General features: G+C 52.6%; 1 protein-coding gene across 3 annotated transcripts in view; it reads right to left on the reverse strand.

The window, feature by feature from the left end:
- The window catches only part of LOC142504016 (putative ferric-chelate reductase 1), a 56,653-nt gene that overhangs the window by 18,954 nt on the left and 21,459 nt on the right, over positions 1-16,240 (reverse strand). For all 3 annotated transcript variants that reach the window (XM_075617111.1, XM_075617113.1, XM_075617112.1), the window contains exons 5-8: positions 16,167-16,230; positions 14,472-14,657; positions 10,532-10,633; positions 5,827-5,977 (exon numbers count right to left, since the gene is read on the reverse strand). In XM_075617111.1, the coding sequence (XP_075473226.1) occupies positions 5,827-5,977; positions 10,532-10,633; positions 14,472-14,657; positions 16,167-16,230 (503 nt within the window). The remainder of the gene's footprint in view (positions 1-5,826; positions 5,978-10,531; positions 10,634-14,471; positions 14,658-16,166; positions 16,231-16,240) is intronic.

Consider the following 16,240-nt stretch of genomic DNA (forward strand, 5'->3'; position numbering starts at 1 on the left):
CCCACGCTGCTGCGGGCCTCCCTCACTCTCCCACGCTGCTGCGGGCCTCCCTCACTCTCCCACGCTGCTGCGGGCCTCCCTCACTCTCCCACGCTGCTGCGGGCCTCCCTCCCTCTCTCACGCTGCTGCGGGCCTCCCTCCCTCTCTCATGCTGCTGCGGGCCTCCCTCCCTCTCTCTCCAACGCTGCTGCGGGCCTCCCTCAACTCTCCCACGCTGCTGCGGGCCTCCCTCCCTCTCTCACGCTGCTGCGGGCCTCCCTCCCTCTCCCACGCTGCTGCGGGCCTCCCTCCCTCTCTCAAGCTGCTGCGGGCCTCCCTCCCTCTCTCTCCCATGCTGCTGCGGGCCTCCCTCACTCTCCCACACTGATGCGGGCCTCCCTCCCTCTCCCACGCTGCTGCGGGCCTCCCTCCCTCTCTCACGCTGCTGCGGGCCTCCCTCCCTCTCCCACGCTGCTGCGGGCCTCCCACACTCTCCCACGCTGCTGCGGGCCTCCCTCTCCCACGCTGCTGCGGGCCTCCCTCACTCTCCCACGCTGCTGCGGGCCTCCCTCTCTCTCCCACGCTACTGCGGGCCTCCCTCACTCTCCCACGCTGCTGCGGGCCTCCCTCCCTCTCTCACGCTGCTGCGAGCCTCCCTCTCTCTCCCACGCTGCTGCGGGCCTCCCTCACTCCCACTCCCACGCTGCTGCAGGCCTCCCTCACTCTCCCACGCTGCTGCGGGCCTCCCTCACTCACTCTCCCACGCTGCTGCGAGCCTCCCTCTCTCTCCCACGCTGCTGCGGGCCTCCCTCCCTCTCTCTCCCATGCTGCTGCGGGCCTCCCTCACTCTCCCACGCTGCTGCGGGACTCCCTCCCTCTCCCACGCTGCTGCGGGCCTCCCTCCCTCTCTCACGCTGCTGCGGGCCTCCCTCCCTCTCTCATGCTGCTGCGGGCCTCCCTCCCTCTCTCTCCAACGCTGCTGCGGGCCTCCCTCAACTCTCCCACACTGCTGTGGGCCTCCCTCCCTCTCCCACGCTGCTGCGGGCCTCCCTCCCTCTCTCAAGCTGCTGCGGGCCTCCCTCCCTCTCTCTCCCATGCTGCTGCGGGCCTCCCTCACTCTCCCACGCTGCTGCGGGCCTCCCTCCCTCTCTCACGTTGCTGCGGGCCTCCCTCCCTCACTCTCCCACGCTGCTGCGGGCCTCCCTCTCTCTCCCACGCTGCTGCGGGCCTCCCTCACTCTCCCACGCTGCTGCGGGCCTCCCTCTCTCTCCCACGCTGCTGCGGGCCTCCCTCTCTCTCCCACGCTGCTGCGGGCCTCCCTCACTCTCCCACGCTGCTGCGGGCCTCCCTCCCTATCTCACGCTGCTGCGAGCCTCCCTCTCTCTCCCACGCTGCTGCGGGCCTCCCTCACTCCCACTCCCACGCTGCTGCAGGCCTCCCTCACTCTCCCACGCTGCTGCGGGCCTCCCTCACTCACTCTCCCACGCTGCTGCAAGCCTCCCTCTCTCTCCCATGCTGCTGCGGGCCTCCCTCCCTCACTCTCCCACGCTGCTGCGGGCCTCCCTCACTCTCTCAAGCTGCTGCGGGCCTCCCTCCCTCTCTCTCCCATGCTGCTGCGGGCCTCCCTCACTCTCCCACACTGATGCGGGCCTCCCTCCCCCTCTCACGCTGCTGCGGGCCTCCCTCCCTCTCCCACGCTGCTGCGGGCCTCCCTCCCTCTCTCACGCTGCTGCGGGCCTCCCTCCCTCACTCTCCCACGCTGCTGCGGGCCTCCCTCTCTCTCCCACGCTGCTGCGGGCCTCCCACACTCTCCCACGCTGCTGCGGGCCTCCCTCACTCTCCCACACTGCTGCGGGCCTCCCTCTCTCTCCCACGCTGCTGCGGGCCTCCCTCCCTCTCTCACGCTGCTGCAGGCCTCCCTCTCTCTCCCACGCTGCTGCGGGCCTCCCTCCCTCTCTCACGCTGCTGCGGGCCTCCCTCTCTCTCCCACGCTGCTGCGGGCCTCCCTCACTCTCCCACGCTGCTGCGGGCCTCCCTCACTCTCCCACGCTGCTGCGGGCCTCCCTCCCTCTCTCACGCTGCTGAGAGCCTCCCTCTCTCTCCCACGCTGCTGCGGGCCTCCCTCACTCCCACTCCCACCCTGCTGCAGGCCTCCCTCACTCTCCCACGCTGCTGCGGGCCTCCCTCACTCACTCTCCCACGCTGCTGCAAGCCTCCCTCTCTCTCCCACGCTGCTGCGGGCCTCCCTCCCTCACTCTCCCACGCTGCTGCGGGCCTCCCTCACTCCCACTCCCACGCTGCTGCAGGCCTCCCTCACTCTCCCACGCTGCTGCGGGCCTCCCTCACTCACTCTCCCACGCTGCTGCGACCCTCTCTCACTCTCCCACGCTGCTGCGGGCCTCCGTCACTCTCCCACGCTGCTGCGGGCCTCTCTCACTCTCCCACGCTGCTGCGGGCCTCCCTCACTCTCCCACGCTGCGGCGGGCCTCCCTCACTCTCCCACGCTGCTGCGGGCCTCCCTCCCTCTCCCACGCTGCTGCGGGCCTCCCTCACTCTCCCACGCTGCTGCGGGCCTCCCTCTCTCTCCCACGCTGCTGCGGGCCTCCCTCCCTCACTCTCCCACGCTGCTGCGGGCCTCCCTCACTCTCTCAAGCTGCTGCGGGCCTCCCTCCCTCTCTCTCCCATGCTGCTGCGGGCCTCCCTCACTCTCCCACACTGATGCGGGCCTCCCTCCCTCTCTCACGCTGCTGCGGGCCTCCCTCCCTCTCTCACGCTGCTGCGGGCCTCCCTCCCTCTCTCACGCTGCTGCGGGCCTCCCTCCCTCTCTCACGCTGCTGCGGGCCTCCCTCCCTCTCTCTCCCACGCTGCTGCGGGCCTCCCTCTCTCTCCCACGCTGCTGCGGGCCTCCCACACTCTCCCACGCTGCTGCGGGCCTCCCTCTCCCACGCTGCTGCGGGCCTCCCTCACTCTCCCACACTGCTGCGGGCCTCCCTCTCTCTCCCACGCTGCTGCGGGCCTCCCTCACTCTCCCACGCTGCTGCGGGCCTCCCTCACTCTCCCACGCTGCTGCGGGCCTCCCTCCCTCTCTCACGCTGCTGCGAGCCTCCCTCTCTCTCCCACGCTGCTGCGGGCCTCCCTCACTCCCACTCCCACGCTGCTGCGGGCCTCCCTCACTCTCCCACGCTGCTGCGGGCCTCCCTCACTCACTCTCCCACGCTGCTGCAAGCCTCCCTCTCTCTCCCACGCTGCTGCGGGCCTCCCTCCCTCACTCTCCCACGCTGCTGCGGGCCTCCCTCACTCCCACTCCCACGCTGCTGCAGGCCTCCCTCACTCTCCCACGCTGCTGCGGGCCTCCCTCACTCACTCTCCCACGCTGCTGCGAGCCTCTCTCACTCTCCCACGCTGCTGCGGGCCTCCGTCACTCTCCCACGCTGCTGCGGGCCTCTCTCACTCTCCCACGCTGCTGCGGGCCTCCCTCACTCTCCCACGCTGCTGCGGGCCTCCCTCACTCTCCCACGCTGCTGCGGGCCTCCCTCACTCTCCCACGCTGCTGCGGGCCTCCCTCCCTCTCCCACGCTGCTGCGGGCCTCCCTCACTCTCCCACGCTGCTGCGGGCCTCCCTCACTCTCCAACGCTGCTGCGGGCCTCCCTCACTCTCCCACGCTGCTGCGGGCCTCCCTCTCTCTCTCATGCTGCTGCGGGCCTCCCTCACTCTCCCACGCTGCTGCGGGCCTCCCTCTCTCTCCCACGCTGCTGCGGGCCTCCCTCTCTCTCCCACGCTGCTGCGGGCCTCCCTCTCTCTCCCACGCTGCTGCGGGCCTCCCTCACTCTCCCACGCTGCTCCGAGCCTCCCTCCCTCTCTCTTCCACGCTGCTGTGGGCCTCCGTCACTCTCCCACGCTGCTCCGGGCCTCCCTCTCTCTCCCACGCTGCTGCAGGCCTCCCTCTCTCTCCCACGCTGCTGCGGGCCTCCGTCACTCTCCCACGCTGCTCCGGGCCTCCCTCCCTCTCTCACGCTGCTGCGGGCCTCCCTCACTCTCCCCCGCTGCTGCGGGCCTCCCTCCCTCTCTCATGCTGCTGCGGGCCTCCCTCACTCTCTCATGCTGCTGCGGGCCTCCCTCCCTCACTCTCCCACGCTGCTGCGGGCCTCCCTCTCTCTCCCACGCTGCTGCGGGCCTCCCTCCCTCTCTCTTCCACGCTGCTGCGGGCCTCCCTCACTCTCCCACGCTGCTCCGAGCCTCCCTCCCTCTCTCTTCCACGCTGCTCCGGGCCTCCCTCTCTCTCCCACGCTGCTGCAGGCCTCCCTCTCTCTCCCACGCTGCTGCGGGCCTCCCTCACTCTCCCACGCTGCTGCGGGCCTCCCTCACTCTCCCACGCTGCTGCGGGCCTCCCTCAGTCTCCCACGCTGCTGCAGGTCTCCCTCACTCTCCCACGCTGCTGCGGGCCTCCCTCCCTCACTCTCCCACGCTGCTGCGGGCCTCCCTCTCTCTCCCACGCTGCTGCGGGCCTCCCTCCCTCACTCTCCCACGCTGCTGCAGGCCTCCATCACTCTCCCACGCTGCTGCGGGCCTCCCTCCCTCACTCTCCCACGCTGCTGCAGGCCTCCATCACTCTCCCACGCTGCTGCGGGCCTCCCTCTCTCTCCCACGCTGCTGCGGGCCTCCCTCTCTCTCCCACGCTGCTGCGGGCCTCCCTCTCTCTCCCACGCTGCTGCGGGCCTCTCTCACCACAGGCCTGAGACCATCCCCAAGGTAAGTGGGTTGTGTATGTATTTGGGTCTGGTGATTTTTTTCTATGTATTTGGGAGGGGGTTGTATGTATTTGGGAGGGGGGTTGTATGTATTTGGGAGGGGGGTTGTATGTATTTGGGAGGGGGGTTGTATGTATTTGGGAGGGGGGTTGTATGTATTTGGGAGGGGGGTTGTATGTATTTGGGAGGGGGTTGTATGTATTTGGGAGGGGGGTTGTATGTATTTGGGAGGGGGGTTGTATGTATTTGGGAGGGGGGTTGTATGTATTTGGGAGGGGGGTTGTATGTATTTGGGAGGAGGGTTTGTATGCATTTGGGGGGTGTTTTTTTATGTATGTATTTTGTGCGGGGGTAATTATTATGGGGGGGATTGTGTGTGTGTGTGTGTGTGTGTGTGTGCGAGCGTGTGTGGCTGGGGAGGGGGGGAGGGAATGATTGTGAGGCGGGGGGATTGAGAGAGCCAGATCAAGCTAGAGGAGCTTTCTGGTCAAAACTCTAGTCCTGTGCCCCCGGGAAGTCTGTCGGCATACCCACACCCACACACAAATTCACCCACACATACTACTACATACGAACGCTACAAAATACACACATACACACACACATGCATATTAGTTCATTCTGCACTTACGCACAGAAACACACACACCCACCCACAAATTGTTACACACATACTCATCCCACACTTGCTCATCCACACTACTACTACACACACACACACAAAGACACACACACGCATATTTGTTAATGCTACACCTACACATACACTACTACACACACACTCATTCTGCAACACACACAGACACACACTACTACATACATATTAATCGAGTGCATTAGCATAATCGTTTTTGTATAACGATTTGTGATGTTCTAAAAATCTCACTCAGCAAATCAACGCCACATCCCACATTTAGTTATTACAAAGAACCATGGAACGTTCCAGATAAGACCATGTCCAGTGGATTAGACACACACGGACATAATAATGTATATAACATTCGGTAAAGGACTAAGCATCAGCAAATATTTGAGTCAGCTGTCAGCCCGTCTCTGCCGGACGCCGCGAGGTATGAATGAGCGAGGTTCCGCACTCACCTGCAGCTTGGGACGAGCCTCTGGTCAGGAATATGTAGTAGTTTGAGTTGGTAAAGCTGGTTCGCGCCTGCGTCGAGATGGCGCTCCGTGTGATAAAGGAGCATTTGAGAATCCCATCTACGTAGGATGTCACTATGGATCCCACTGTGCTCTGGCGGGAGGACAACACAATGATAGGATTTTACATATCAGGGACTAGCTGAAAGTGTCCGGCGTTACTCGGGAATGGTAAGTAACCCCCAAAATACTGAGATTTATAAATGGAGAATTTTATTATTTCCTTTTTTATATTTTTGGTCTTTCATCAGGTGCAAAAACATGCACATTTTCCTCCGTTCCCGCTCTGGAGCATCCAACATAGTCAATGTGCAAAATATGGATGTTCTACATTCAGTCCCACTACTCACAGTCCTGTGGAACGTGGATAAAATCAGTGCAGATTTGAAAGGTTCAGTTCGCCATCATGATTCACAATGGCGCCCAATTGTAACCAAAAGGACAAAAACCTGCTCCTTGATCTCAGGAATCCGCATGCAAAATGTGGTTACGGTATCTTATACATAGCGACCAGACACACAACTTTCAAACATAAATAGTCAATTCTAAAAACTCAAGGCTGCTGTGCGTATATAAAAAATAACCACTCATATCCGCCGGTATTTACCAAACGGTGGCATATTTGCAAATATGTTGAATATCGAACGTTGAACAATTTCGCTTTGTGATAACACCGAGAAAAGTTGGCGTAGAAAACAGAACGTTGCAATCCTATAATGATAATATTCTAACTAAACGTTGCGGATACCGTTTAGTCGTTGTCTAGGAATTCAAAGACTAAAATGGATCCACGATGTTTTGTTATAATATTATTATTATTTTATAACAATTACATGAAAAGAACAAGTACATGTAAATGTTTTGGGTTGAGCATGCAATGTTGTCTACTCACTGTACTGGAACTCTAAAAATATGGTGCCCCATACCCACACTATAACACCCACACCCACACTAGTACACACACCCACACTACTACACACACTTCGTGCCTCTCACCTGTCTCCCCTACAATCTATCCCAAACACTGCTGCCAGAATCACTCTACTCTTTCCTAAATCTGTCTCAGCGTCTCCCCTGCTGAAATCCCTCTCCTGGCTACCGATCAAATCCCGTATCTCACACTCCATTCTCCTCCTCACTTTTAAAGCTTTACACTCCTCTGCCCCTCCTTACATATCAGCCCTAATTTCTCGCTATGCACCATCCCGACTCTTGTGTTCCGCTCAAGGATGTCTTCTTTCTACCCCCTTTTTATCTAAAGCCCTCTCCCGCCTTAAACCTTTCTCACTTACTGCCCCACACCTCTGGAATACACTTTCCCTCAGTACCCGACTAGCACCCTCTCTATCCACCTTTAAGACCCACCTTAAAACACACTTGCTTAACGAAGCATATGAGAAGCACCATGGCTAATACTATACACATTATACATAAAGCTTGGCCCCTTTCAGACGCACTTACCAGTATGCCCTCCTACTGTCTCTGTATGTTCCTCCTACCAATTAGATTGTAAGCTCTTCGAAGCAGGGACTCCTTTTCCTAAATGTTACTTTTATGTCTGAATCACCTATTCCCATGATCTGTTATTTGTATTATTTGGTATTTATATGATTGTCACGTGTATTACTGCTGTGAAGCGCTATGTGCATTGATGGCGCTATATAAAAAAAGACATACACACACACACACACACACACACACACACACACACACACACACACACACACACACACACACACACACACACACACACACACACACACACACACACAACTACACCCACCAGGGGTCTTTTGCTGTGATGGATCCCAAATATGTACAGTAGATATCCAAAAGAGGATAAGGCAGAGGACACTCAAAGAATATCAACTTGAAACAGGTTACTTTAGTGGATTACGTCTCATAACGCGTTGGATATGCGTTGGATATGCGTTGGATATGCGTTGGATATGCGTTGGATATGCGATATAATCCCAAAAAAGTAACCTTTTTTTAAACTAGATATTCTTTGAGTGCCCTCTACTTTTTTCTCTTTGGGATAAGAACAAGTAAATGAACATGCAGATATTAGTAAAAATTAAAAATATAAACTGTTCTGTACAAAATGACTAAACACGGGAAACTATTTTGGGGAAGAATTTTCTGATTATTATTCTCTTGCTTATGACGTTTTCTGCAAATAACCTTCTGTTGTGTGATTCCTCAAAGTTGCCAGGTTTTCTAGAATAAATTAGCACAGGCTTGATCAGCAAAATAATTATTTACTAGAAATAGGGAAAATGTTATTTTTTGAAGATCATGATTCATGGGCTACTAGGTCTCAAATATAAATAACTGGATGATAAATATTAATGACATCTAATGCATTAGTAAAAACTCTAAAGTAAAAAAAAATTATGTTTTGCAACGAAAAATGTGGATCACCCTTGGGTTATAATGTAAATATAAAAGAAACAAGTCCAAACCAATGTGGCAAAATAAACAGGTAGGGGAGGAAATGGAAAAGAAGAGGCAGGCGTTTAGATTCTTTAAGTCAGAAGGGACGTAGACATCGTATCAGAATTATAAGGAATGTAACAAAAATTGCAAAAGGGCAATCAAATTAGCAAAAATGGATAATGAAAAAAGGATTGCAATAGAAAGTAAGGTCAACCCTAAAATGTTCTTTAAGTACCTTAATAACAAAAAAATGAGAAAAGAAAATATAGGACCCTTTCAGTGTGAGATGGGCAGGCAGATTATTGGAGATAAGGAAAAAGCAGAAGGTATTAAACAAATTCTTTGCCTCTGTGCTTAACAGGGAAGAATCAATTTCAATAATAGTGACGCAGGAGGAAGCCACAACCTCCATATTAATGAACAATTGGTTAACTGAGGAAGAAGTTCCTAGGCGGCTTGATAAAATTAAAGTAAATAAGGCACCTGGCCCCGATGGCATACATCCAAGAGTTCTCAAGGAGTTAAGTTCAGAAATAGCCAAACCAATGGAACTTTTTCAGGTTGGGCTAAAGTTGTCAGTGGAGTACCTCAGGGATCGGTACTGGGACCCCTGCTTTTTAACTTTTTATTATTGACCTTGAGGTTGGCATCGAGAGCAAAGTCTCCATCTTTGCTGATGATACTAAATAGTAGAATCAGAGCAGGATGTAATTTCTCTTCAGAAGGACTTGGAGACACTGGAAACTTGGGCAGGTAAATGGCAGATGAGGTTTAATACATATAAATCTAAGGTTATGCATTTGGGATGCAAGAATAAAAAGGCGACTTACAAATTACATGGGGATAAATTGGGGGAATCCTTGATGGAGAAGGATTTAGGAGTGCTTGTAGACAGCAGGCTTAGCAATAGTGCCCAGAGTCATGCAGTAGCTGCAAAGGCAAACAAGATCTTATCTTGCATCAAACGGGCAATGGATGGAAGGGAAGTAAACATATTTATACCCCTCTATAAAGCATTAGTAGGACTACATCTTGAATATGGAGTACAGTTCTGGGCACCACTACTTAAAAAAAGACATTATGGAACTAGAGAGAGTGCAGAGTAGAGACACCAAATTAATAAAGGGGATGGACAGTCTAATTTATGAGGAGAAGCTAGCTAAATTAGATTTGTTTACATTAGAAAAGAGGCGTCTAAGGCTGGGGCCATGGTACAAAATACAGCGCTGAGCCAGGAAACTTACCTCCTGCAGCCGGCATGTGTGGGGCTTTGGTAGACGCTTCTGCAGGCGTGCGGAGGCGTGTTGAATTGCAGCCGACAGATTATTTAATTTTTGGTGCTGAGGGAAGCGGAGGGCCGGTTACGTGACCGGCAAAAGCCAAAGGCACTCCGTGACGTTGGCGCCGTGGTGCGATAGCCCTGCCTCCCGCCCCGCCTCCCGCCCTGCCTCCCGCCCACCTCAAAAGCGTGCTCGCTGACGCTCATGCCAGGGCACAAAAAAGTTCCTGATTAAGCAGCAGAGCATGAGCGTCAGGGCGGCTCAGCGCTGTATTTTGTACCATGCCCCCGGCCTAAGAGGGGATATGATAACTATATACAGTACAAATATATTCGGGGACAATACAAGGAGCTTTCAAAAGAACTATTCATCCCACGGGCAGTACAAAGGACTCGGGACCATCCCTTTAGGTTGGAGGAAAGGAGATTTCACCAGCAACAAAGGAAAGAGTTCTTTACAGTAAGGGCAGTTACAATGTGGAATTCATTACACATGGAGACTGTGATGGCAGATACAATAGATTTGTTGAAAAAAAGGTTGGACATCTTTTTAGAAAGGAAAGGTATACAGGGATATACCAAATAAGTAAACATGGGAAGGATGTTGATCTGCCATTACTGGAGATGAAATAATTTAATGTTTCCCTTATGAGATATCATTGAATAATGCGTCACTGGGGTTGTTTGTTTGCCTTCCTCTGGATCAATATAATATAAGTACAAATATACGATAAAGTATCTGTCGTCTAAATTTAGCATAGGCTGAACTTGATGGATGTACGTCTTTTTTCAACCTCATTTACTATGTGACTATGTAACTATGTAACTATGTAACTATATGACGACAACTTTCATTTTAAGAAGAAAAAAACTCATCCAGTGTGGCAGGAAGTTACAATAGATATGGACAGTGGCCTTTCTTGAACTCACCGTGCTCTTGACAATGGGTGCGACGCGTCCCGTAGAGAAGGCTTCTTGAACCTGGATTGTATCACTAGAATTCTTGGTACAAATGTAGATATGGTCATTTCCCTAAAAGACAGAGAGCGCGGATTATAGCAGAAAAACATGGCGCACTACAGAGCTGAACCCCTTTAATGTCGGCTCCAGGGACACCCTGCTTCCCGAGATACTTACCTCCGTAGGGGGTGCTTGTATCTCTGAAAAGTTTAAAGGTCCTGGTCTCGCTGGCCAATAGGAAGCTACCGGGGATGATGTCATGGCTTCCTATTGGCCGGCGGGACATTTAAACGTGGCCATTTTGTGAGGCACACAGATTCCCTGGCTGCAGATACCAGCACCCTCTACAGAAGTCTGTATCTCTGGAAGTCTGGTGCTGAAATGAATGTTAACTTCTGAGACCCTGTGCTTCAATCCTATAACAAAAAAAGAATAACATTGACTGAAATTGGGCAAGATCTTCTCACTATGGGGATAAAGGTCACAGAGAAAAATAAAGACACAGCTCCAAATATCACTTCCCAACATGTTTCACCTGTTAGTATCAGGCAGCTTCCACAGGAGATCTCTGAGGAAGCCGATTAATAATAACAGGCGAAACGCGTTGAGCAGTGGCCCTCCAAGGACACCGTACTGCTAGGTCGGAAACCAATAGGGGCTCCTACAGTACGTCGTTGACACGGATGTGGAAGTAGGAGCAAGAACAAGTAGAGCGTGACCCAATTAGAGACAAGCAGGCAATCGAAAATGTCCGGAGTGGGTGAGTGTACTCGGAGGACACTCACTGTGTATTTTCCCTTGGGAAAGTGTGAGTTTAATTCCTTTCCCCCCAAGGTTAACTAGTTTTTTTCCACCTATACTAAATGGTTTTATGCTATGCATGTTGCGTGGGTTTTTCTGTGAGGATTGACGCAGCATGAAGAATAAGCCATTTTACATGGCCACCTCAGTCTGAAACTACAATAGAAGGATGTGTTGGGATTAGCATAACTAACCAGGAAATACATTATAGCGACTCCGAAAAAAAACCTCCACATTGTTTACATGAAAAATAAGAAAACTTTAATCTATGTAAATTACTCATTTAAAAAAAACAAACATTTAAAATCTGAAAACTGAGCGCAAGCTCGCTAAGGCCGCGCTCATGGTGGTGACATGGGAGCGTGCTACCATGCGCACTCCTTCACGCTCTCCTGCAGCCTCAGCGATATGTGCACTTGGCTGCAGGATATTGGGGAGGCGATCGTGGGCGTGGCGAACGCATTATGGACGCGTCACAAAGCTGGTTAGCCCTTATTGGCTGAACCAGCTCACGTGACGCTGACGTAACGCGACTGCAGCCCTAAATCACAAACTTACTTGTCTGACCAAAATGTAGCAGCATCGACGCGCTACAGCGCCGCCACGGGCCGCGGGTACTTGAGAAACTCCAATTGGAAATCAGGTAAGAGCCCAGAAAGTGCGTGCGCACACAGCAACGCCCCCACCATGAGCGCGGCCTAAATGTATATGCTACCTAATGGTAATAGCTGAACGGGTCACACAGGAACCTAGATCACTATAGACCAGGGACGGCCAACTCCACCCCTCAAGGGTCACCAACAGGTCAAGTTTTAAGGAAATCCCTGCTTCAGCACATGTAACTACGTAACTACTAGAGCTATTATCCTCATACTATATAGCAAGAGAAATGCAACATACAGTATGAACATTGCAGTGTGGCGCTTCCAGTCCGTCAGTACCACGAGCGGCAGAGACTTTGAGGTTCTGAATAGTAGGTTTATTATACTGAACATCTAGTTTTAAAATGGATGCAATGGAATCTATTTAGCAATACAGCGACTAGAATTATTAGTCAATCCCCACCTCGTTTATAAGCCACAAGCAACAACGGTGCTGCAATGTGTAGCATTTACATCGCAATTATTTCAACAATTTACTGGGAGCGGCAACTAAATAATACAGCGACTTTTAAACTAAACAACCACCCAGGCACAGCCATTGTAATGTCCCACGGTTAGAACCCACAGTCTGCTGTACAGCAGCTAATTATTTATCTCATTGCAATAAAACAAATGACCCCACTGTCTGCAAGTTCAGGGGCGTAACGACCCCTCCCGCAAGGGGCAGACATCTATATGTCGCTCAAACTTATGGGCAAGCCGGTGACAATGAGTGTTACATCCAGCAAACTCGCCGAGACCTAGTGATAGGACTCGCGTTATTCCAAGTATTATAGGAATAAAGATATGAGGTCGTGTAGATTGTTTATTGAGGAAGGCTTTTAAACGTCACCAGACTCTTTCAAGTCAGAAATGTCAGCAAAGGCTGGTTTACGACAGGGGTGGGATTATACTGATTTCAATGGGAGAAGAAGAATAAATCAGTCTTAGCAAGAAATGTTAAGTTAGAATTCACCAGAGGTGTGTTTTGGGATCATTATTGCAATCGAGTAAAGGGTTAATATTAACTCATAAAAAGTACCTTGCGGAGGAGAAAGGTGAGCTGGCTAGAGTAGCCGTGTGTATTAACACTGATTGCATATCTAAGTCACGTGCTCACTATTGTGCTGTCCGTGACAGATGGTATATTGGACGGATTGAGGGGTGATGTTACTCATTTGAGGGACATTTGCGAAGGTGAAAAGTGGGGCAACTAGAGAGCTGTGTATTAAGCCTTGTCCCATACAGTATAAAGGTGATACAGGAACACCCTGAAAACCTGACCTGTTGGTGGCCCTTGAGGACTGGAGTTGGCACTATATAGGGTTCTAGAGGGTTTCCTGGTTACATGTCCAATTTCCCCCTTAGTTACACCCCTCTACTACTAGAACCACATGATCATTTGATTAAGTGGGGCAGGGTTTCTATTTAGTTGTCGATTTGCATATCTCCCAGGTATCTCAGGTGTCCTTCATTCATCTGTCCCCTCTCTCTCCAGCAAAACCCATATTTCAGGGTCTGGGTGAATCAAATGTTTAGGGCGAATGTGGATTAGAAGTAAAAGGCACGCACTGAGTGCTCATTTGCATGTCATTACCCAGAATCCCAGGCTGCAATGGAAGCACTGTATGCAAAGAGATAAAGGGGAAGGGCATGTTGCCGACGTGCCTGAGCCATGTGAATGGGTTGTTATTTGCTGTATACTATACCGTGGAGGGGCTTTGTGACTTTTTTTTACCCACCATAACTTGTTTGTGTGGTTGAAACCAATCCAGCTTCACATTGCAAAGTAAGTATAACCACCACTCCATCACACACCCCCTCTCACACACACACCATCTCTCACACACTCTCTCTCTCACACACACCACCACTCCATCACACCCCCCCCTCTCACACACACCAACACTCACACACTCTCTCTCTCACAACCCCCCTCTCTCACAACCCCCCTCTCTCACAACCCCCCTCTCTCACACACTCTCTCTCTCTCTCACAACCCCCCCTCTCACACACACCATCTCTCTCTCACAACCCCCCCTCTCACACACACCATCTCTCACAACCCCCCCTCTCACACACACTCTCTCTCTCACAACCCCCCTCTCTCACAACCCCCCTCTCTCACAACCCCCCTCTCTCACAACCCCCCTCTCTCACAACCCCCCTCTCTCACAACCCCCCTCTCTCACAACCCCCCTCTCTCACAACCCCCCTCTCTCACAACCCCCCTCTCTCACAGCCCCCCTCTCTCACAACCCCCCTCTCTCACAACCGCCCTCTCTCACAACCGCCCTCTCTCTCACATCCCCCTCTCTCTCACATCCCCCTCTCTCTCACATCCCCCTCTCTCACCACAAACCTTCCTCACTAACGCCATGTAAAACTTCAGCCTCTGATATACAGTAGATGACATCAATGACATGACAAGGTTTGCCTGAAGACTGAGCTCACCCTCTCCTTCTTACCATCAGTTGATCATCAGAAAACCCGATGGCCAGATACCCCACGGACGAGCCACTCATTTCAAACACAAAGCCCTCACTGGAGGGAACCAAGGACATGAATAGACAGCTGCTGCTTACAGGACTGCAGTCCAATGGGTCACTGAAGCAGAACTTCTCAGAGCCACATGTGCTATTGGAAATCTGCAACTAGAAGAACGAAACCATTGCGGATCTGCAAGTAGAAGTCACTCATTGGAGGGTAATCTAACTCATTGAGTGGGCAGTCTCCCTCATTGGGAGGCAGTATGTATGTGTGTCTTTATTTATATAGCAATGGAAGGAACACAGGGCACAACGGATTTGGAAATCTGAACTCATTTATTTGAGCCAACACCGTTGTGCCCTGTGTTCCTTCCATTACTGATCTAGGACTGACAACAGGCTTTCGTCCAAGCACGGGAGCAGCGCTAATTGTATCATTGATATACTTTTCTAGGTGTGCAGCATTCACTTCATATGTTTATTTATATAGCACCATTAATGTACATAGCGCTTCACAGCAGTAATACACGGGACAATCATATAAAGAACAAATAATATAAATAACAGATCATGGGAATAAGTGCTTCAGACATAAAAGTGACATTTAGGAAGAAGAGTCCCTGCTCCGAGGAGCTTACAATCTTATTAGGGAGCAGTGTTACTCATGGCGGTGGGGGGGCGGTGCCACTAATTGGGGAGGCAGTGACACACGGGGGGGGGCATGACACTCATTGGGAGGGGGAGCAGTGTCACTCATTGGGAGGGGGAGCAGTGTCACGCATTGTGGGGAGCAGTGTCACTCGTGAGGAGTAGTGTCACGCATTGTGGGGAGCAGTGTCACTCATTGGGAGGGGGAGCAGTGTCACGCATTGTGGGGAGCAGTGTCACTCGTGAGGAGTAGTGTCACGCATTGGTGGGAGCAGTGTCACTCATTGGTGGGAGCAGTGTCACTCATCGGGAGGGGGAGCAGTGTCACTCATCGGGAGGGGGAGCAGTGTCACTCATCAGGAGGGGGAGCAGTGTCACTCATCGGGAGGGGGAGCAGTGTCACTCATCAGGAGGGGGGGCATTGTCACTCATCGGGAGAGGGAGCAGTGTCACTCATCAGGAGGGGTAGCAGTGTCACTCATTGGGAGGGGGAGCAGTGTCACTCATTGGGAGGGGGAGCAGTGTCAGTCATCGGGAGGGGGAGCAGTGTCACTCATTGGGAGGGGGAGCAGTGTCACTCATTGGGAGGGGGTAGTGTCACTCATTGGGAGGGGGGGGCAGTGTCACTCATTGGGGGGAGCAGTGTCACTCATTGGGAGGGAGCAGTGTCACTTATTGGGAGGGAGCAGTGTCACTCATTGCGGGAGCAGTGTCACTCATTGGGGGGAGCAGTGTCACTCATGGGGGGGGGGCAGTATCACTCATTGGGGGGTGGGGGGGCAGTGTCACTCATTGATAAGGTAGTGTCTCAGAGAGAAGTCCCAGTCAATGGAGGGTAGTCTCACTCATTGGGACTGCAAGCTTTATGCCTCTTTACCCCACTGGCATACAGCCACCTGTGTGTAACACTAACACTGGCATACAGATACCTGTGTGTGACATTAACACTGGCATACAGACACCTGTGTGTGAAACTAACACTGGCATCAGGGATCAGAATGAACATCATTATAGATATAGACTTACTGCTAGGAGGGTTTCACTCTCCAGTTGGTTCCAGAATGTGCTGTAATCCTGAAGGACAGTTGCTCTGCAAAGAC

This window comes from Ascaphus truei, chromosome 10, assembly GCF_040206685.1.
Source record: "Ascaphus truei isolate aAscTru1 chromosome 10, aAscTru1.hap1, whole genome shotgun sequence".
NCBI lineage: Eukaryota > Metazoa > Chordata > Amphibia > Anura > Ascaphidae > Ascaphus > Ascaphus truei.